Source organism: Sminthopsis crassicaudata, chromosome 3 (assembly GCF_048593235.1).
Source record: "Sminthopsis crassicaudata isolate SCR6 chromosome 3, ASM4859323v1, whole genome shotgun sequence".
Lineage (NCBI taxonomy): Eukaryota > Metazoa > Chordata > Mammalia > Dasyuromorphia > Dasyuridae > Sminthopsis > Sminthopsis crassicaudata.
In genome coordinates, this window is record NC_133619.1 from 69,347,709 (window position 1) to 69,369,521 (window position 21,813).

At 33.2% G+C, this 21,813-nt stretch overlaps 1 protein-coding gene across 1 annotated transcript in view; it reads right to left on the reverse strand.

Moving 5' to 3' along the window:
• Positions 1 to 21,813, reverse strand: part of SPAG16 (sperm associated antigen 16) — a 1,297,727-nt gene that overhangs the window by 1,261,520 nt on the left and 14,394 nt on the right. The window contains exons 2-5 of the mRNA XM_074298771.1: positions 18,772 to 18,818; positions 17,063 to 17,161; positions 6,885 to 7,012; positions 60 to 197 (exon numbers count right to left, since the gene is read on the reverse strand). Coding sequence (XP_074154872.1) covers positions 60 to 197; positions 6,885 to 7,012; positions 17,063 to 17,161; positions 18,772 to 18,818 — 412 coding nt within the window. The remainder of the gene's footprint in view (positions 1 to 59; positions 198 to 6,884; positions 7,013 to 17,062; positions 17,162 to 18,771; positions 18,819 to 21,813) is intronic.

The following is a 21,813-nucleotide window of genomic DNA, read 5'->3' on the forward strand; positions in this document are numbered from 1 at the left end:
CTATTAATAGTTCATTCATTTCAATGCAAAATAACGTCACTAAAGGTAAATTAACATACTCAGCTGCATCTTTATAGTGCTTCAAATCCTTCTTCAAATATTTGTTCTCACTGTCCAGAAGCATATTCTGAGTGTACACATCAGGAACAAATCCAATATCTGGAGGTTTAAATGAACCCTTCTGAATTAATTCATACCTAGGGTAATACAAAATTAAAAATCTATCATTTCATTCTACTAATTTAAATCATATTTAAAATAAAAAGAGTATCTTATTAGCTGGCATCATATTACATTTATGGTTTACTTAATATCCATGAAATATTTCCTATATTAAGAAACTTATGGAAGTATTAAGTGCTATCATAATTATCATTGTCACCACTGCTGTTATGAGGTAGCCTGCCTTTTATTAATGTCTGAAATTAGTTTATAAGATTTAAAATAATTGACATGCCAAATTACTTATTTAGCAATTTTAAAAAATACCTATCAGGAAAAACAATTTCTGCATGAGATCGTGTTATAAGAAAAATATACATGTATATAACATCATGTCTTATATTTTTAGGAAATGATGACATATTCAAATGAAAGGAAGTGAGAAGAGAAGAATGGAAAGGCTAGAGTTGGATTCTATTAGTTAAAGCATTATAGGGGTGGTTTAAACCACTTCTTGTTGGGGATTGAAAAACTGGCTTTCAGAGGCAGCTAGGTGGCCCAATGTGTAGAGTACCAGCCCTGAAGTCAGAAGTACCTGAGTTCAAATCTGGCCTCAGACATTTAGCACTTCCTAGCTGTGTGATCCTGGGGAAATTACTTAACCCCAATTACTTCAGCAAAAACAAAAACAAAAAAAAAAACCAAACAAACCTGTCTTTCAAGTTACTTTACAATCCCATTTAGTAGTTTTTGTGAATGGTGTGATACAAATATATTATAACTAAACTACTAAATTTATTTATTACTAAGTTTATTTAACTATAAATTTCAATTAAATCACTAAAGTACTGAATAGAAATCTAAGACATATGGTAAACACCACAGCAGAATTACAACTCTGAAATAAATTAAGTTATTAAAATATAGAATATCAATGTTTCTATCTGCCAAAAGAAAGAACTTAATATTGTATTATGAATTTTTTTTGTTAGCACAAGGGAGAAAAGTAGAGAAAATCTATCAGGAAGAAGAGATTAAGTGCAGCTATTGCTCTGGGAAATGCACTTTTGAAGAGAGAAGGGAAAGAGGACTTTAAAGTAAGGTATGAAAAAGATGAGCTATTTGTCCTTCTGAAATTGCCCTCTCATTCTATGGCCACAAGAGTATTGATTTAAAAGGGATCTCCAAAACAATGACTTTTAAAAGGGATCTCCAAAGCAATGACTTAGTATAGCTAGGCTAGCCCAAGATTCCCCAGTTAGATTTTTTCCTAGCATCTATGATCTACCATGAAAACCCTCCACTAGAGGAAGAAGTTAGGGTGTGTCCTCTGAGGTTATGCTTCGCCAGTCCAAATCCACACTAGGAAACAGCTTTCTAACCCCTGAATCATTTGATAAGCTGAATATTCAGAGGCCCAGTTGATTTCTCTGTGCCAAGATACTTCTTTCAAAGGTCATTTTTCCTTCTAGCAGTGAATGACTGTTTTTTGGAATGTCTAATGTTCTGCTCTGGTTTTTTGACTATTCACACTTTGATATAGTTGCTGTCAAAATAATCTTTGCAAGGCACAAGTCTGATCCAAATAGTTTACTTATTCAAAAAAACTTTCAGTGCCTCCATATTACCTCTAAAATAAAATCTCTTCTGTCTGGTATTTAAATCTGCTTCAGTATATCTTTAAAGCCCTATTTTGTACTGCTTCCCTTTCAAAACTTATTCCATACTACTTCCCTCTGCAATCTACATTCCGGTCTTAATAAGCAACTAGTTATTTCCCTATCCTGACATTCCAATTCTCACTTCAGTGCACAAATTGTTTCCAATGTCTAGAACACATGCCTTCATCTCTGTATCAGAATCCATTCTTTCTTCCAAGGTAAATTCATAATCTTTGTGTGAAACTTTCTTTGAAGCCCCTAGCTGTTAATTTTCCCTCTTTCTGCTCAAATAACCTCATACTTAATTTACTTGTTTCTTTGCATTTAATTCCTCTTTCCTCTTTCCAATGGATTATAAACTCCTTGAGGGAAGGACCAATTTGTTTTCTGTCTTTGCATTCCCAGCACCTTGTTGTACATTCTAGACATTAAAATTTATTGGTGAATTGAACTCAATACAAAAGTTTTATATCTATTTCACTTGATGTTCTTCAAGAGAACATGTCATTTTTATCACATTTTCTTCTTCATGTAATTTGATCCCATACACAATTCAGAAGAGAAAATATAAGCCCCACTGTCAGTAAAGATCAATTCTGAACTCCTGAAGATATCATTAAACTAATCATTATAATCCCAAAATAAAATTTTAAACACTATATTTAATTTACTCTGCTGAGAATTTGTTTTCCAAGGATTTTCCAGGGATTCTTTACATAACATTGGAAGGCAAGAATCCAACAGCTTTCCTCACAGATTTTTTTTTTTCCTGAGGCAATTGGGACTAAGTGTCTTACCTAGGATCATACAGTTAGCAAGTGTTTAGTGTCTGAGATCATATCTGAACTCAGGTCCTACTTGTTTCAGGGCTGGTGTTCTATCCACTGTGCCATCTAGCTGCCCCCCTTAGCATATTTTAAATGCATTCCAGGGGTCTAACTGAAGTGTTTCTTCTCTTTTCAATAGTTTTTGTTTAAAAAATTCTTATAACTGTGGTATGAGAGCAAGATAAGATTTCTTTCTAATATTATAAAGTTTTGAAGTACTAGTTTCATTATACCAGTGTTTAACCTGTATGATTCAAAAACAGAACACCTTACACAAGATGCTTTATAAAGATTTCATTGATGCTACACGAAGTTATAATTGGCTTTCCAACAATGTCATATAAATATAGTTATAATTTATTTTGGTAATGTTAATTTATTAATACAAAATAGAAAATATTAAAAAATGATAAATTCAAAGAACTTTTTAAAATATAAACACATGGTTTTATCTAAATCATTTTCATACTTATAGTTAAAACTTCTCAAAGTTGCTCTTAAGTCTGTCTTTTCTTAACAATAAGGAATCATCCTTTAATAACAAATAACAATTTAACTCAATTTGAAAAAATATTTCCTTGCGTGTTTTTAAAACAATCTCCTTAGGACATCTACAGAGAATTATAGGATAGAATTACAAAGGATATTAGGAAAGATCTATATCAATGTCCTTATTTTATAGATGAGGAATCTGAGCACAAGTCAATTACCATCTCATGACTTCTAACTTTTAATTTTTTAAAAAGGTCTTTACACTGGGTCTCTTTAGTACTTTATAGCTTTAATAAACTGGGAAAACATTTTTATATCCAAAAGATCTGATAAGGGCCTCATTTCTAAAATATATAGAGAATTGACTCAAATTTATAATAGTTCAAGCCATTCTCCAACTGACAAATAGTCAAAGGATAAGAACAGACAATTTTCAGATGAAGAAATTGAAACTATTTGTAGTCACATGAAAAGATGCTCCAAATTACTATTGATCAGAGAAATGCAAATTAAGAGAACTCTTGAGATACTACTACATACCTGTCAGATTGGCTAAGGTGACAGGAAAAGATAACAACAAATGTTGGAGGGTATGTGGGAAAACTAGGACACTGATAAATTGGTGAAATTGTGAATGTAGCCAACCATTCTGGAACTGTGCTTAAAAAGTTATCAAACTGTGCACATCCTTTGACCCAGCAGTGTTGCTATTGGACTTGTATCCCAAAGAGATCTTAAAGAAGGGAAAGAAACCCTTATGTGCAAAAATATTTGTGGCAGCCCTTTTTGTAGTGGCAAGAAACTGGAAACTGAGTGGATGCCCATCATTGGAGAATGGCTGAATATGGTATATGGTATATGAATGCTATAGAATACTATTGTTCTATAAGAAACGACCAGCAGGATGATTTCAGAAAGGCTTGGAGAGACCTACATGAACTGATGCTAAGTGAAATGAGCAGAACCAGGAGATCATTACACATGGCAACAACAAGACTTTACGATGATCAATTCTGATGGATGTGGCTCTCTTCAACAATGAGATGATTTTAACCAGTTCCACTTGTTCAATCATGAAGAGAGCCATCTATACCCAGAGAGAGAACCATGGGAACAGAGTGTGGACCACAACATAGCATTCTCACTCTTGTTATTTGCTTTGCATTTTGTTTTCTTTCTCAGTTTTACTTTTCCTTCCTTCTTGATCTGATTTTTCTTGTGCAGTAAAATAACTGTATAAATATGTAAACATGTATTGGATTTAGCATGTTTTTCAACATATTTAACATATATTGGACTACCTGCCAGCTAGGGGAGGGGGTGAGGGGAAGGAGAGGAAATTTTGGAACAAAAGGTTTTGCAAGGGTCAGTGTTGGAAAAATTACCTGTGCATAGGCTTTGTAAATTTAAAAAAATACTTTATAGCTTTAACATTATGTGATTACACAAGTATCAGAAAAGTTAAATAACTTATGTAAAGGTACATTTAGAATAAGTGACCCAACTGGGATTTGCAGGCAGATTTGCAGGCAGTTATTCCATCTCAAAGCCAGAGTTCTTTCTAACATGCCATGAGATCTGTCTATATAAGAATTAATTTCACTCACAGGTCCCATTTTTAATAGAAAACTTAATATTTCCCCTAGTAAACCCAAACCCTTCTCTGTGATATTAAGCATGTGGAGTTGGGGATAGGGCAGAAAAAGAAACAAAAATACTATTTTTATCCTCAAGGAACTTAACCTCTAGTGAAGGAGAATGACAGATACAGATCAAAATACACATCATATATATTACAAACCAAGTTTTGTGAGAGATATAATAAAGAATAATTGATTGTAATAGTTTTAAGGAAACATTCCTGGCATTAGGAAGAACATAATCAAAAACTTTAAGGTAGGCAGGGAACAAAGAGTGAATTCTGGAAATAGTGTCTAATCCACTTTGGCAGAAGTCAAAACAAGATATTAATAAAGTGTAACAGTTGTGACCTATTTAATTCACTAATATCAATATGTGAATCGTTTTTATAATGGCTATGTTTCATCTTATTAGCAATAAATAAAAGAAATGAGAAAAAAAGTTCCATTCAAATCACATTTTAGTGGAATTAACAGACATAATGAAAGCTACTCCATATAAGAAAACAAAGATTTGGGACAAAGCCACCTTGTATGTGTGTATATATAGTCTAGTAATCATTTCTTGTAAAGGGCTAGAACTGAGCACATGCACTTAACCAAGATAACCTAGCACTTAAAGTTAATTACCAATTGGACAATTCTCTATTAACTTATGTTTGGAGGATGCCCCTACTCAACTCTGTGCTGGCTCCATCTGTGGGTGTGGGCAAAGAAGAGGAGGGGAGACCAGAGGGTGGAGTAGGAGAAGCAGGATTATTCTTGGGTGGTAGAGAGAGAGGAAAGAGGTGTGGAGATTCCTAGATCTAATCCCCTGACAGTGACCCCAAAAGACCAAGAATAAAGACTTTTGCTTATCCTGACTCCAGCTGATTCTAAGATATCTAGGGTACTAAGGTAGGCACAACAATTTCTCTTTTAATAGTATGCTAATGACTACAAAAGAGCAAGTTTAAATACCAGATTCAACTTCATATTCCCCTATGGAATTTTAGGATGCTAAAAAAGTACGTGGTAGTATTCTTTCCAAAAGAGAAAAGAGATTTGATAGTGGCTGGATTTTACAATTTCTAGACTTTTTAAAAAAGCTTTTTAAAAAGCTCCTGAGTTTTGATGAACCTTTCAAAAGTAATTGTCTAAACAAAAAAAAGGTAATTGTCTAGATTGAAATATAAAGATTACAGAAATCCTGTAATCAATCATTTAAATAAGGTTACCTAAACCATTAACACTGATAACACAAAGTCTAACATGGGGAAAATTGCAAAATAAAATTTACAAAGAACAATTTTTTAAAATTGCTTTCAATTTCATAACTCCTATATTTTTTTAAAATTATATCTTACAATTCAGACAGTTCCAATGGCCTTGTGATGAAAAAAGTCATCTGCACCCAGAGAGAGAACAGTGGGAAATAAATGTGGACCACAACATAGTATGCCCACTCTTTTTGTTGTTTGCCTGCATTGTGTTTCTCTCATTTTTTTTTTCTTTTTGATCTGATTTTTCTTGTGCAACATATTTGTGGAAATATGTATAGAAGGATTGCACATGTTTAACATACATTGTATCACTTGCTGTCTAGTGGAGAGACTGAAAGGGAAGGGAAAAATTAGAACACAAGATTTTGTAAGGGTGAATGTTGAAAATTATCCATGTACATATTTTGAAAATAAAAAAAAAATTTAAAATTACGTCTTAAAATATGTCTTGCATGTCTTGAAATGATATTCAATTTCCCAAGCAATTCAATTATTATTTGAATGATTTCAAATGTGAGGGTGTGACCACTAAATAGACTCTATTTTGGATGAGCTATTCATTTTAAAAATTGTATACAATTTATATTCTATTCACAATCAATAATTCAAGTAGAAATATATTTTTTTAAAAATTGCAAAATCCCATGGTAATTATGAAGAGAAAGAGGAAGAAGAGATACATTTGTACCACTTTAACTCGTATTAGAAAATGACAAAAGCTTTAAAATGATTTGATATAAATAATGTAATTATTATTCTTAAATGTTAACATCTATTTGTTTATCCATGAACTAGCTCCTAAGTAAGATGTTCAACTGCAAAAAATGCATAATATTTTACCATTCATTTTGAAAGCAGCTAAGAGTTCTGGTCATTCCCATTTTGATAAGGAAATTGCAAAGAAAGTCTTCCACCACTTCAGGTACTTCTGCCAAAGACTGTTTAGTAGGTATAATTATTTTTTGACCCTGCAATTTAAATTTGACACAATATTACTTTCAAACATATACAAATTCTGCTAGATAACAAAGGAATCGGCTTGCCTTTCAAATTTTACATGTAGCATTTATTAAAGAAAATATGACTATTTTATAACAAATGAATCAATTTTAATATGCTGTACTTTTATCATGTGTCATCTGTTTGTGTGATGGAGGTGACTTTTAACTTTCACCATCCATATAAACAAAAGTGTAAAAATTTAGACTAATTTATACAGAATCAACCAAAATTAAAAGCTTTTAGAGTCAGAAGAAAACATGAAATATATGATTCACTTTACAAATTAGGAAAGGGGCCCAAAGTGATAACAGACATTATGGGGGGAGAATGGCAAAGCTTTGGCAACTGGATGCATATGGAGGTGACACTACAGGACAAGAAGGATAAGGGAGGTTTTAATCCTTGGGGCCTGGGAGGATAGAAACCCCAAAGTGGAAAAAGACAAGTCTGATGACGAGTGACATTTAGGACTCCAAGATAACCACCAATAGCAACTGAGGCCATAATGAAATGATGCTCACTCATTGGAGACAAACCACAGCAACTCTGGACTACACATGAAAAAGCAGAGATGTCACCTTGCTGAGAGAGTCCCACCGAGCCTAAGCTCTGGGTTTGTCTGGTGACAACTGGACTACAAGAAAAGTCAAAGAACCAGCATTTTCTATTTGTGGCACTGGAGAAGACTCTTGAGAGTTCCTTGAGGCTGTTCACTAGAAGGTCAAATGTTGAAGCTGAAGCTTAAATAATGAGAAGCCAGGATTCACTGGAAAACAGCTTGATAATGAGGACTGAAATAAAAAGGAAAAAGAAATGACAGAGGATGAGATGGAGAGAGAATATGTCCTGGAAACAATGAACATGAACTTGGACAGAGTTCAAGAAGGGCCTGGTAGTATATGGTCTATGTGGCTGTGTTGAATTCTACAAGACTACAAGACTGAACACGGGGAAGACGATGTGTGTAACTTTGAATTTGTTTGCCTAGTATAAAAATCCAGGAAGTAAGTGCAGATATGGAAATAAAAGTTCATGAGAGAGAATGAGAAAAAAATAAAACAAAAAAGGGAATCACTTCAGTCAGTCAAAACATTTATTAAGCAAGAATCTACTATATACCAGGCACAAATGAAATTAGAAGTTAGATTGTAGAAAATAAAGAAAAATAGAGAAGTAAAAGTACTACTATAGGTAGATGGCCTTCTCAAGGGGATTGAGAGCTACAGAAGGCAGAAGAGATATGGGAAAATAGCAGAGACAGAGGAAAGATTTTTTTTGAGGATGAGGGAGACACGGGGCTATGTTCATAGGTAGCAAGGAGGCAGTCATTAAACAAGGGAAGCTTGTAGATAAATGAGAGAACGGAAATAATAGGGCAATCTGCTAGAGGAGATAGGATAGAATGAAATCCTTATGCAGGTAGAAGGGTTTTCCCTGGAAAGAAGGGCCTCTTCTTGCAGATAGTAGGAGAAGGGACCTGAGTGATATGAAATGAGGAGAGAGAGAGAAGAGGGAGCTCAAAACAAATGGCCTCAATCATTTTTTATGCATAAATGATAACTGAACCAATAAAAATAGATGAGTTCATCAAGTAGAAAAAGTGAGATCAATGGTAATTTTATAGTGATTTAGTAGCTGAAATGGTAGGGTCAGAACAAGTAGGTAGACAGAATTTGAAGATTATGAATTCTAAATAACAAAGGCAAGAGGTGCCTGATGGTGAGTATGCTTATGTCAAAAAGATCTGCAGCAAAGTGGGATGAAGCTGGAAACATACTCATGCACTCGTATCATGTGAGGATATGAGTAAGAGTTAGATCATATGAGCAAACATGAATATAGGGCTTCACTGCTGTTAAGTACCATGTGAATAAGAGGTTCACTGAAGTAAAATGTTTAAACTATTAACTCTATTGTTATAGAGACTTCAAATACTCTCATCATAATGCATTAATTTTAACTTTAATTTGAATATTATTAGAAACAACATATACACATATTCACATTTACATCAATACACACTTATAAGAACGCAATACTAAATAAAAATAACAAAGCTTCTTTTCCATATGGTGGAAACTAATATCCATCCAACTATTTGAGTAAACACAAAGGAGTATGAGAGCTCTAGAAATTTTTTTTAAATTTAGTGCTTCAGGAATTATAATCATAAATGGATTTAAAATATTGTGAATTCATTATTTTAAAATACAACCCTACTTACTCTACCCCCTTTTTATTTTCTTTTGTGTTCTGCTTTCTAGAGTTCCCAAGTTGGGCTGACAAAACGTACTATGCTTTCTAGAGCCTCCATGCCAGGGTGATTAAAATATACCATCTTAGTGGAAAAGTGATGAGGTAGGACTCCTCAGGATGGTGGAAATATGGAGTCCGTTTATTCCTAGTTCTTTCCGCTTTTTATACCTTAATACCCTTATGTACCAAAACACTGTTCATGCCCTAAAAATATACTGCATGAGTGGGGCCACATAAACAACTTGCTATTATATGTAGTGATACCACTCTTCTTCAATTACAACACAGGTTGTCACCGCCCCCTGACTTCTTAGGAGGGCCAAGAGCCTTTAGGGGAGCTGGGGAGCTGAACAAGACATTGTCAGCAGGTTCCCTCTGGGCTGAATAGGTCTTATATCTCACTCAGAGTTTCCCCACTGTCTGTGACCCTCTACATCTCACCCTTTTTATTTTAATTGGAGCAGGTACACACCAGTGATTAAATCCATCAGCATGGGAGGAATCACATAGGCAAGTTGTAATATCATACAAGCAAATAGTAACATAAACAATATGAATAAACAAAATACTAAAAAATGTTCATGGGTCCCAGAAGGTGTAGAAAATAACTATTAATTCACAACCACACATACACCTCTCCTTCAGCAGCCAAGAGATAATCCAAAGCCAATCTATTGTCCATCACTTCATGTGTTAGGGAATTCAATGATTCCTTCAGATTTTGAAGTCCTGCATCAGTCTTATGTCTCAGGGAATCCAATGATTCCTACAGGTTCTGCATCAGCCTCATTGACAATTACTTTTGATGTTCATGAGTTAATTGCCATACACACAGAGTTAACTGCCAGGCTTTTTCAGTGGTGGGCACAGTCAGTGATGGAACCACTTAATGTTTCTTGGGTCTTCTCCTTCATTTTGAGGGTCTTCTTTTCCGTCTTTCTCCAATGGACAAGGTGGATATGGCTTGTTAGCAACCCATCAGGTTCCTTCTCCATCTGTTGAGACACAAGCAAACCCTCTCCCCCAAGCAGTTAACCTATCTGATCCCTTCCATTCACCACTTTCTGGATCTTTCCACATCATCTGGCGATTATCTAAAGATACTAGAGCTGCTTGCACTGGACACTGCCCTTCCGGCGGGTTATGAAACCTGCCTGCTGGAGCCAATGCATCTCCATCAACAGCCTTCAACAGCATCCCTGCCTAAAAAGCCAAAGTACTTTATTATAATCATAACTGTTGTAAGATGTCTCTTCCCCATAGTTTGATAGGGATATTTTTTCTACCAAAGGAGTAAAAACTCCTGTTTTATCTTCAAATTTCCATCTCAATAGGGTAGTTAGGGTGGTACTAAGTTTAGCTGCTACTGATCTTGTTATGGGTGTTTGCTGTAATCTATGGCCAGTGACTGGGATATTAGCCCTCTGGGCTGAAGGGTCTTCTTATACCTCACCCAGAGTTTCCCCATTTTCTGTGAGCTTCTACAATTTTCAGTTCCAAATTCTCTATCCCCTTCTATCTAGTTCTCCACCCATCAAGATGGCAAGAAATATAACACCCATTACACAAATGAAGTCACATAAAACATATTTCCTTATTAGCCATGGGGGGGGAGGGGAAGCAAGAAAAATAATGAAAGTAGAAGAAAATATGCTTCAATCTGCCCTTAGAGCTCTCTGTTTGAAAGTGGATAGCTTTTTTTAATCATGACTCCTTTGGAACTGTCATAGGTTATCGTACTCATCACAGCAGCTAAGCCTTTCATAATCTTTCACAGTTGACTGTCATTTCTATGTTGCTGTTACTATGTACAATGTTATCCTATCTCTGTACAATGTTATCTGCTCTCTTCACTTTGTACAGGTGAATAGAAATCTTTCTAGGTTTTTCTAAAATCATCCTTTTTGTTATTTGTCAATACAATAGCATTCCATCAAATCATAAACCAAAACTTAGCCATTTCCTAGTTGATCTTATCTACTCAATTTCAAATTCTTTGTCACCAAAGTTGATATGAATATTTTTATTTACAATTATTTATATATTTACATTATTTACACATATTTGAAGCAGTTAGGTAGATAGTTAATGGAGCAGTTAAGTGGATAGAGTGCTGAGCCTGAAATTAGGAAACCTGAGTTCAAATCTGGCCTCAAATATTTAGTAGTTGTGTGACCCTGAGCAAATCACTTAACCCTGTCTGCCTCAATTTCCTCATATACAAAACCAGTTGGAGAAGAAAATGGCAAATCACTCCAGCATTTTTGCCAAGAAAATCTGAAATGTAGTCACAAAAAGTTTAATATAACTAAAGTGATTGAATAATAAATAAATATTTTCTATATATGGGTCCTATTCTTGACAAGCTTAAGGTAAAAAGTACCTCTACATTTGCAACAGTAAAAGTACTGTTAAGCAGAATTTAAAGCAAAGCAAATTAAAACATCTGGCAAAAATATGAGAAAATGACTCAAGACTAGGAATAATGAAGTATGAATAATGAAGTATTTCCTGATTCCCATATGGAGATAGATATATATATATATATATATATATATATATATATATATACATATATATATACATATATATATATATATAATTTTTTTTTTAACATTCAACAAAAGCAACTTGATATTATTTCTCAACTAGCAAGTGGAAGAATGCCTTCAATTACTATTCACAGAAGATAAATAAATGACAAATACTTAGGTTAATTTATCAATAATTTCTTGATTATCTTAAATAATCTACTGCTTATACAAATACAAATACCCAATGTAAAAATGAATTAATATAAAATGTACCAATGTCAATCAATTTTCTTTAATCTCTAAAATATTGTAAAAATTTCACAAGTTTGGCCATTTTTCTCCTTAAGGGAGTGCCCACAGACTCTCTGTGGCTTTTAAATCTATATTTCTGCAAGTTTTCACCTATGATTTGGATCTACATTCTATTTTAGAAACGAAGCAATTATAAAACAACTAAAACCTATCTAAACCACATACTTATGACAAAACTGATTAATAACTTTGCTTCCAAATTTTTATTCCAATAATTCTGTACTTCAAAGTAATTCTAAACAGTTTTATTTCAAAGAGCTAGAGTCACTGTTAAGCTTGTGCAGCAAATTCACTTTTCAAAATAGATTAAACACCAATTCTGAAATTTTTTATTCACTATGCCAACTCAGGTTTAGTTTGCCACAAGAACACATGTATTTATTTAAATGACAACAAATAGATTGTTCATTCCTTGACTTTATCATTGAAAGACACTTATATTAATCTTATATTAGCTTTCCTTCTTCTGAATAGACACTTACTTTCAAAAATTGAAGGTGCACACACACACACACACACACACACACACACACACACACACCAAAAACTAGGCTACATTGCAAAAGAACTACATTACACAAAATGAATAATGACACAGTAATAAAAGCATACCCTCTTTGTAACTATACCAGAGTAAAATCATAACAAAACTGCTACTTCAAAATAGGAAAGTAATCTTTGCAGTAAAAATCCCATGGTACAACTTAAAGCTAAAATACAATTGTATAAACACTAAATGAAAAAAAACAATAATGTTTGTAATAAAATGCAATTTTAAATTCATATGCAATAGTAATTTACAGATATTTTTCTATGATCATATGTATAACAAATTTTCTATAGTTCCCCTTCTACTAAGGAACTCAAAAAACACCTCAAATAACTCAATTTCTCTGTAATTTCCTAGAGTTAACTCATACCAGTAAAGACAGCCCAGAAGCATTTGTATCTCACCTTTTCAATATAACTTTAGGAAAACAACTAACAATTGATAAGCTCTGATACCAGAGAACTGGCAGAGTTGAAGCTTTTTTCCCCTATGACTGATCTCTGCATGACATCTGGTATCAACAGTATCTTTGTTGAATTCCATTCTAGTTGACTGCCATTTATTATGTACCTGTAGTCACTTTATTGGACACTGGGGCCACAAGACTCCATTGGTAGCACCTTCAACACAGATGTTATATCTAACTGGAGAGGGGAGCTAAAGCCACATATACCCTGACACAAAGAGAAGTTCATGCAAAGAGCAAGAGGTAATCAGAGGAGGAAACACTCCGTTTCAGTCAGTCAATCATCAAGTACTCAGTAAGCAATTACTGTGTGCAGGGTACTGAGTCTAGCAATGGGAGTATATAAGTAATTAGGCATATACAACTTATAAAAAGAAGGTAATCATGAGGAAGCACCAGAAAAAGCTTCCTTCAGAAGTTAGGACTTAATCAGTGGAAGGAAAGCAAGTAAGCCTGACCCCAAAGGTCAGGCAAGGTAGAATGCTGGATAGATAAAAGCTTGTCATGTGAAAGAAGGGAGAATTTGGAAGGGAGATAGATAACAAATACTTGTTTTAGATAAAATGACTTGAAGAAATCTATGAGGACATTCCAGTTTGATATTTCTATGAGGCAGGTGGAAATGCAGGATTGTAGCTCAGAAAAGAGATTAATGTGTTATACACACACACACACACACACACATACATATTTCAGGTGGAGATACATGATTGTAGCTCAGAAAAAATATATATATATACATATACATATGAGAGAGAGAGAGAGAGAGAGAGAGAGAGAGAGAGAGAGAGAGAGAGAGAGAGCAAGAGCAATCAACTCCATAGATAATGACCATGAACTCACGGGAGCTAATGAGATTATCAAATAAAATTATACAAATGAAGAAGAGGAGAATACCTAGAACAGGATGGAGGTAACAGACATCCTGAATCACTGGGTATGACATGAGTAAAGCTCTAATAAGAGTAACAGAGTAAATAGACAAGGGGAATGGAGAGAAATTTTACTTTCACTGTGAGTGGGCAAGGTAGAAGAAATAAAGTGAAGAGATGATACTTGAATTGCATACCACAGGAAGATACTTCTAACATGAAAAAATTAGGTAGAAAAGAGAGCCTCTTCCAAGAATATGAACAAAGACATGAAGCTTGGAGAAATCATAAGAACAGAGGATAATTATCAGTTGTATATTTTGGCTAGAACATAGGACGACAGTATGGAATACAGGGAAGTAGTATGAAATAAAGTTGGTAACATAATAATAAAAACTCAATTACAAAAGACTTATGATTCACCCTTGAAACCATTCAGTCAAAAAAGTAGTTAAAGTATTATGATCCTCACTTTATATATGAAAAAAGGCTCTGAGAAATTGAGTGGCTTGTCAAAGATCCACTAATAAGTGAATCTCAGTCCCTTCTGCCTACAAGTTTCATTCAATAATAGAGTGTAATATCACTGAAGCCAGAAGAGGAGAGGATATTAGGGAAAAATAAAGGTGTTTCAAAACCTATAGTATTCATTTAAATTACATTCTTTTAATAAAAATAAATTCTGATGAAAAAATCCTTATCATTGTATATGATAAACCTTTTCTTTTTTTTTCCCCCTGGAACTTAAATTCTTGTAAGAAGGATAATGGATAATAATGAAAGTATTTTCAACTACAATTTTGCAAAAGACAAAGAGGCATTTAAATGGATGACTCATACTGACCCTCAATAAAGACTAAATAAATATAATATTAAATAACTGACTGGAAGCCTTTCTAAGGGACTGAAATAATACGGTTCAGATATTTTTATTTCTAAGAGAATTTAAGAAATCCAGCAAAGTTGGTATATATCAGGTTGTTTCACAAATATTCAAATATCAAATGTCTTATTCAAATCTTTGGGGAGTACTAGAGATCAATTTATGATTGAATTCTTTAATAAGCATAGATATCTAGTACAAGATGAGAATCCTATGATATTAATACTAGAAGAGTCCTTAAATATATTTAATACAACTCCCTTATTTTTTACAAATATGGAAACTAAGAGCCATATCCTTGAGATAACAACTGTAAGAAAAATAAAGTTTATTCTGTCAGAGGAATTTAAGACTTGTGCTTGTTCCAGCTAAAATCATTTAAACAGACTAATTATAGGTCAAGTCAATATGTTTTCTCAGAAAAGGTCCAAATTTTCCTTAGTAGTTAGTTCAGACTCCATACTTGAACTGTAATAAGTGAAATGGGTGATTTCAGCTTGAAAAAACTTTTAAGCAATTTATCAACAAATCTTATCCATATGAACTTCAATATGGCCCCCATGGAGCCATGTCTAGGTATAAGCATAAGTGAATCCAGATGCAAGACAAGTCTTCTGATAAACAGATTCACTGTTGAATGAAATGATCCAAGTTTGCCAATTGAAATTTTGGAGAATGCCTAGAAAAGATAAATAACTTGAGTTTGGATATAATCCAAATTGAACTACACTTTCAGATAATCAAGAGAATCCACTATTTCTTAAGACTATTCCTGTCCTTACAGCAGAGGAAGATTTCCCTATTAAAACAGAAAAGCAAAATATCAAATTCACCCCACAGGGATGATGAGTCACTTATACAGAAATAAAAGAAAAGCAATTAGGATATAGTTTTGTTTGATACTATTTACTCAATCAAAAGACCATTTCTACAAAATCTTGTTTGTAATTAATATTTATTGTAAATAATATGTATTACATGTTCCAAAGATCTATGTGTGGACAGTCTGAGCAGGAGAAGATTGAGATAACTTCTGCTGAGAGGAGAAATCAGATCTGAGACACAATGGAACCAGCACATAACCATGAGTGTAGAAGCAGTAGGGCAGAGAGGTGTTGGCTATAGACTTATATGAAAGAGTAATGAAGACTACATATGGTCTGGTCCACAGAGAGTACTTTTCTATCATATCAGAAACTAATAGAAGACTGAAAAATATTGCCTAAGTATTTGATCAGTAAGTTTAAGACTAGGTTCAAAATCTTAGATGAAAGTGCAAAGCATGGTAGTAGGTAGCATTACCAGGAAACTTTAATTACCTACTTATTTACCAGTCTACCCTACATTTTTCTACTTGAACATTTCTACTACATCATCCTGGTTCAAGAACTTTTGCCCCAGTGTCTAAGTCACCATTGCCTACCTAGTATAAATTACTATTCTGTTCTGCTAACAAATCTTTTCTTCAACCCTAGTAACTTTTTTTGCCTTGGAATGATCTCTACCAGCATTAACGGATTCAAAAACTATGTAAAATAACATTCCTCCAGGAAAGTAGCCCTCAGGAAAAATATGAATACTGAAAATGTTAAAGTAGAATCTTATACATTAACAATATACATTATACATTAACAATATTATTAACAAAATTAATTATACATTAACAATATTATTGAGAAAATGTTGGTCAAAGCAAATTGTCCTATAGACTCTTTAGTTGATAAAAATCTGTAGTCTACAATTCAAATACTGCTATTCTCAGCTCAGCTCTAACATCTGGGAGTAGTGGGATATCTTTTTTTTTTTTTTTCTATTTTCAGGGAACTATACCCATTTAGTCTTCCTCTTCCAACTTGGAAAGCCCCTATCCTTTCCTTCAATTAGAAATCAGATTACCTAATTTTCTATCCTGTTTCATATCTTCTTAATCATTTACTGTTAATGCATAAAAATCTGTCTCTCCCCATATTTGGGGTCCAGTGGCAAGCTGAGGAAGACTGGTCTAGATTTGTTATGCAATTGGTAGGCACTGTTTAATAACTCAATATGCTTGAAGCTTAAATCTTTGTTTATTCAGTTATTCAAATTTCACTCACCACATACTATACCATGCATTCTCCCCTTCAAGGGAGAAAATTCTCACCATAATTTGTGCATCTTCTTTCTTATCTTCAATCATTTGAGTGGCTTTCGTCAGATCTTCGTCACCTTCTGGAATACTTAAGTCATCTTGTTCTGATACCTAAATCAAGAAGCAAAATAAAAGAAAATATACATTCAATTATTTCCCTTCAAGAATCTCCAATTTTATCACAATAAAGGTAAAAAGTAAATTAAAGAAATTTTATTAGACTATCTCAGAATCATTCCCACACATAATGCATTTTAGACAATTGACATATATGTGAAGATTTTTTTTGTTTTTGCTGTGTATTAGTTTAATAACCATTATGAAATTGCCTGACATTTGCCTTTATCCAAAAATTCAATTAATAGTATTTACAAAATCCTATTTACAAACAATGAGTCAATATTAGAGGAGATATATAATTTAGATATGTAATAGTCTAAGTAAAAAAGCAAATTGTTAAAACACTCTAAAAATACCATTGTTCACCAAATACCATCTTTTTCCATTCTTTCCCTACCAGTGGTTTGTCAAAATTATTACCCACTACAAATCTCTATTTTGTTATGATAATTAAAATAAGAAACCTCTATAAACGCTGTTCTCAAAGACCATTTGTTCCTTTAAGAAAAAGTATTATATGGGTTGAGTAAAAACATTATCTTTATAAAAGATCCCCTAGGTGATGAGTGATGTTGTCTGTCTGCTAAAAGAGATGTTTTGTAAACTGACATGCTAAAAGATATTCTCCTGATGTCACTGATTTTTCCATTATATTTTAGAGCCATCATCCTCATATTGAAGCATAAGGAATTAATACATACTTAAATTTGTCTTCCATTTTCATCTGTGGTGAAAAGAAAGGCAAAAAAATTACTAGCAAAGAAACAATTTTTAAGTGTCTTAAATGGGAAATTTTTCATTAAAACAAGAATATAGTTAACAGCTGATTATTTATATTAGTGTAATGTTCATTAGTATAAATAATTCAAGATGATACTTACTTTTCTGTAACTGCTATTGCTTCTCTTGGATTAATCTTTCTACTCTAAACTTCAATGGATCTGTTTCTAACACCAAAACAACTATTACATTCAGAAAGATTTTTATTCTACTTCGCCCAGGACAAGACCAAATTATCAAAGAAGATAATATTTGCAAAGCACGTATTATAAGATCTGGCACGTAGCAGGTGATTCATAAATGATTATTCCCTTTCCCATCAATGGGAATATTGAAAAGGGGAAAGATTCAGGACCAGTACATGCACTGAATAAAAGTGAGTTCTAGTCCCAAATATTCGAAGAGCAAGGAAAGAATCTGGGACTCAACTAAATCAGAAAATCTAGCCTTAATATATCTATTATAGAAAGCCATGCCAAGATGAAAAAAAAAATAAATGATCCTAGGAGAAATTACATTCTTCAATACAGTTATATAGTGCAGGCAATCAGCTTACTGTAAAAGATAATTAAAAGCAAAAGCAGATAGATTGTCTAATATAAACATTTAAATATATCATTTCATTCTAAAGTAGCTGACATTAGCTAAATTTAGTTGAAACATTTAAACTGATTCTTTAAAAGCATTAGAAAATAAAGAGGAAAAAACAACAAATCCTTTTTAAGTGTTTTAGAAATTTTTTTTAATGAAATCTTTATAAGAAATACTGCCTAGACAATGCTATACATTTACAAATTGAAAATCTGAGAAGCATACATTACCTCATCGTACTGATAATCATCTTCTGAGGGTTCAGTTATTGTAACTTCTGAACGTTCCGTCAAGTAAAAACTCTGGAATATGTAATAATTTCAAGTGACTTGATCTAATGTGGATTTAAACTTTGGATTTTACAGTAGTAATTAAAGTTTTTACTTCTGATAAATTAAGTTCTTAGTTTGTTCTCCCAAGTATTCTAAAATACAAGGATAATATTTTTAAACAAAATGTTTAATTATACTCTTGCCTATGCTTGGAGAAAGTATGAATGCAACATATTTTACAGAAGCTCATTTTATTCCATAGCCTCTTGAGTCAGCTTTTTACCATGTTGCTCTTCAGTTTGTCAGAAGCAATGCAAATGAGCAGAACATGAAGAACATTTATTCTTGAATGTACTTTAAAACATTTTAATGCCATGTAAGATGATTTTTATAAAATGCACCATTGGAAAGTAATTCTTTCACTATCTCTGCTATATAAACACAAACCATTTTAGAGTGAGTTCCATGGGGCAAAATTTTAAATGGGGAAAAAATGTAAGTTAGTCTACATAGAAATGTCACTTACTGGAATGGAGAGTTATCCTAGTAAAGCAAGAGGATTGAAGAGTTACTCTAGTCCTTAACCTAAATGGCCTGGAATATCCTTTGGTTCCAAAATTGCAAAATGATGCAATGCCTCTTTGAATATGTTTTTATCTTAGAAATCTTATAGCCTTTAAAGATAAATTAGGTTAAAATGAGAAACAAGAGACATACTGACAACTATAATTCAATATTAAATGGATTTCCAAGACAAGAGTTAAAGTTAAAAAAAAAAAGGAAGAGGTTTCTAATGAAATTTAATTCAGAATGTAATATTGTATAGCTTTAAAATTAATTTTAAATTAAAATTATATTTTACATAAAATCAATGTCTTAACATCAAAACAAGATGTTAGTGGTTTATTGTTTAGGGTTTATTCTGCTGTATTTAGGCAAAATTTAAAAGGTATGAACCACCTCACTCTTTCTGTTATTGGCTATAAAGACCTTTTCTTTAAAAAGTGATCATTTGTAGTTCACTGCTAATTGGAAAAGGCTTTTTCCCCTCTCTGCTTTTCTATCTTCTTAGAATTAGCTGGAAAATTAAGTGTCTCTAACTTTTTCTGTAGTAAGTACCTTCTGTGCATCTTTAAATTTCCTTTTACTCTTTTTCCCCTTTTAAAAACCTTTCATTGTCTTCTTTTATAGTGACAAAGAATTAGATTTATATTCTGCTTTACACATATACAGCAAGTAACTCGATTTCTCCAGTGGCCCAGGAAAATGTTTAAAATTACCAATTATATAGAAGGTACTGATCTGCATCAGTGGAGACATTTTGTACCAGGAGGTCCCTAAACTAGTGAAACTGAAAATGGGGGGGAGGAAAAGAGAGAAAATTCACTTTTCTAAACTTATTTTCCCACTTGCTTTGCCCAATCTTTTAAACTTTTGAAAGAAGGCTGTTATACCTGACATTTCAACCATCTTCAGAATCTATCTCCTGTGTTGGGTCTCCATAATCTCATCACTCACAGGAGGCATTGTGGCCTCCTTCAATTCTTGCTAATCCTTAGTCTCTCTTAGCTATCAAATGCTATTATTTGTCAGAAAAAAAGGCTTCAGGAAACAGTAGTATGAAAACCAGCCAAGGCACAGCAGGCAGCTCCTAATGAACAGTGCATATAAAAAACTAAGCTGCTATGCTCTTGTCCATCTAATCCCAAATACATCTATTTCTCAATTTCTGCCTTTCGTCACTAGGACTCTATATTTCTCATGAGTACCCCTAAGAATATTAAGTAATTATTTACTTAATCTTACATTACAATATTACAAATCTAACTATAAAGAAGTGGACACCATGCTTATCTTGAGAAACTGTATCTCCCTAAAGTCTTTCAAGAAGCAGTGGCCCTCAGCACACTCAATCTAAGAAAAGGATTATAGAAATCTCACTGGGAAGGAAAATATGAATCTGCATCAGCTGGCTGGGAGATGCGTACATGGACACTAAGGAAATATGCCAAATAAGTCAAAGATGGACAGGAAATGCAGGTGCCAAGCTGGCCAAGTGAGGAAGCTGAACCTGGAGTCACAGGAAGCTCATTCGCTTCTCTTCTGCTAGGTGGGGGAGACAAAGAAATTAATGAGATGTACGATTCATGCTTGTTTGATAACAAATGCAAAGGTAATTTAGGAATACTTTAATATGATACTTAATTCCTTGTTATAGTTTTACTATAATTGCTTCCCTATTAATTCACCTTAAATTTTCAGTTGTCAAATTTTTGTTAAAAAAAATAAAATAAAATAAAATCAGTGGGAGCTTGTGAGCCATTGACTTTTAAAAAGATCATTATACTAATGGTACCGATGATATCTGGCCCTAGAAGACAATATAAAACATAGTATGCCAAAACATCAGAATGTTACATGACAAATTAACAACAACAATGATAATAATTAATAACAATAAAACAGTACTACAGTACAATGGAAAAGTTTGACAGGGGACTGAGAGGCATGTGTTAGAAATCAAAGGTTTAGAAAAGAAGGAACCTAATGGTCATCTAGTCCAACCCAAAGCTGTTAACCAAAGAACAATTTTCACACACGTGAGGAAGGAAAAGGTATGTGGTGTATAATGGATTTGGAATTTATAATCAGAAAGACCAGATTCAATTTCAGCTCTTCCTAATACTAGCAAGTAATTTAACCTCTTTGGAGTTCCAATTTCCTCTACAGAAAAATAGGAACTTCTACTATTTAATTCACAAAACACCACAAAGCTGAAACAATACATGTAAACTGCATACATGCAAACTATACAAAATGAGGTATAGCAGTACCATATATTGTCCTCCTAGGTGATAGCTATATTTATGGATAATAGTCAGTGGTATAGAATTCACAGTATATGACTGGCTGATTATATTTTCTAAGTGATTCATTAAAATGCCTATAGAAATTAATAGCTTCTTATACTCTAAAATCACTTCATTGTTAATATAGATG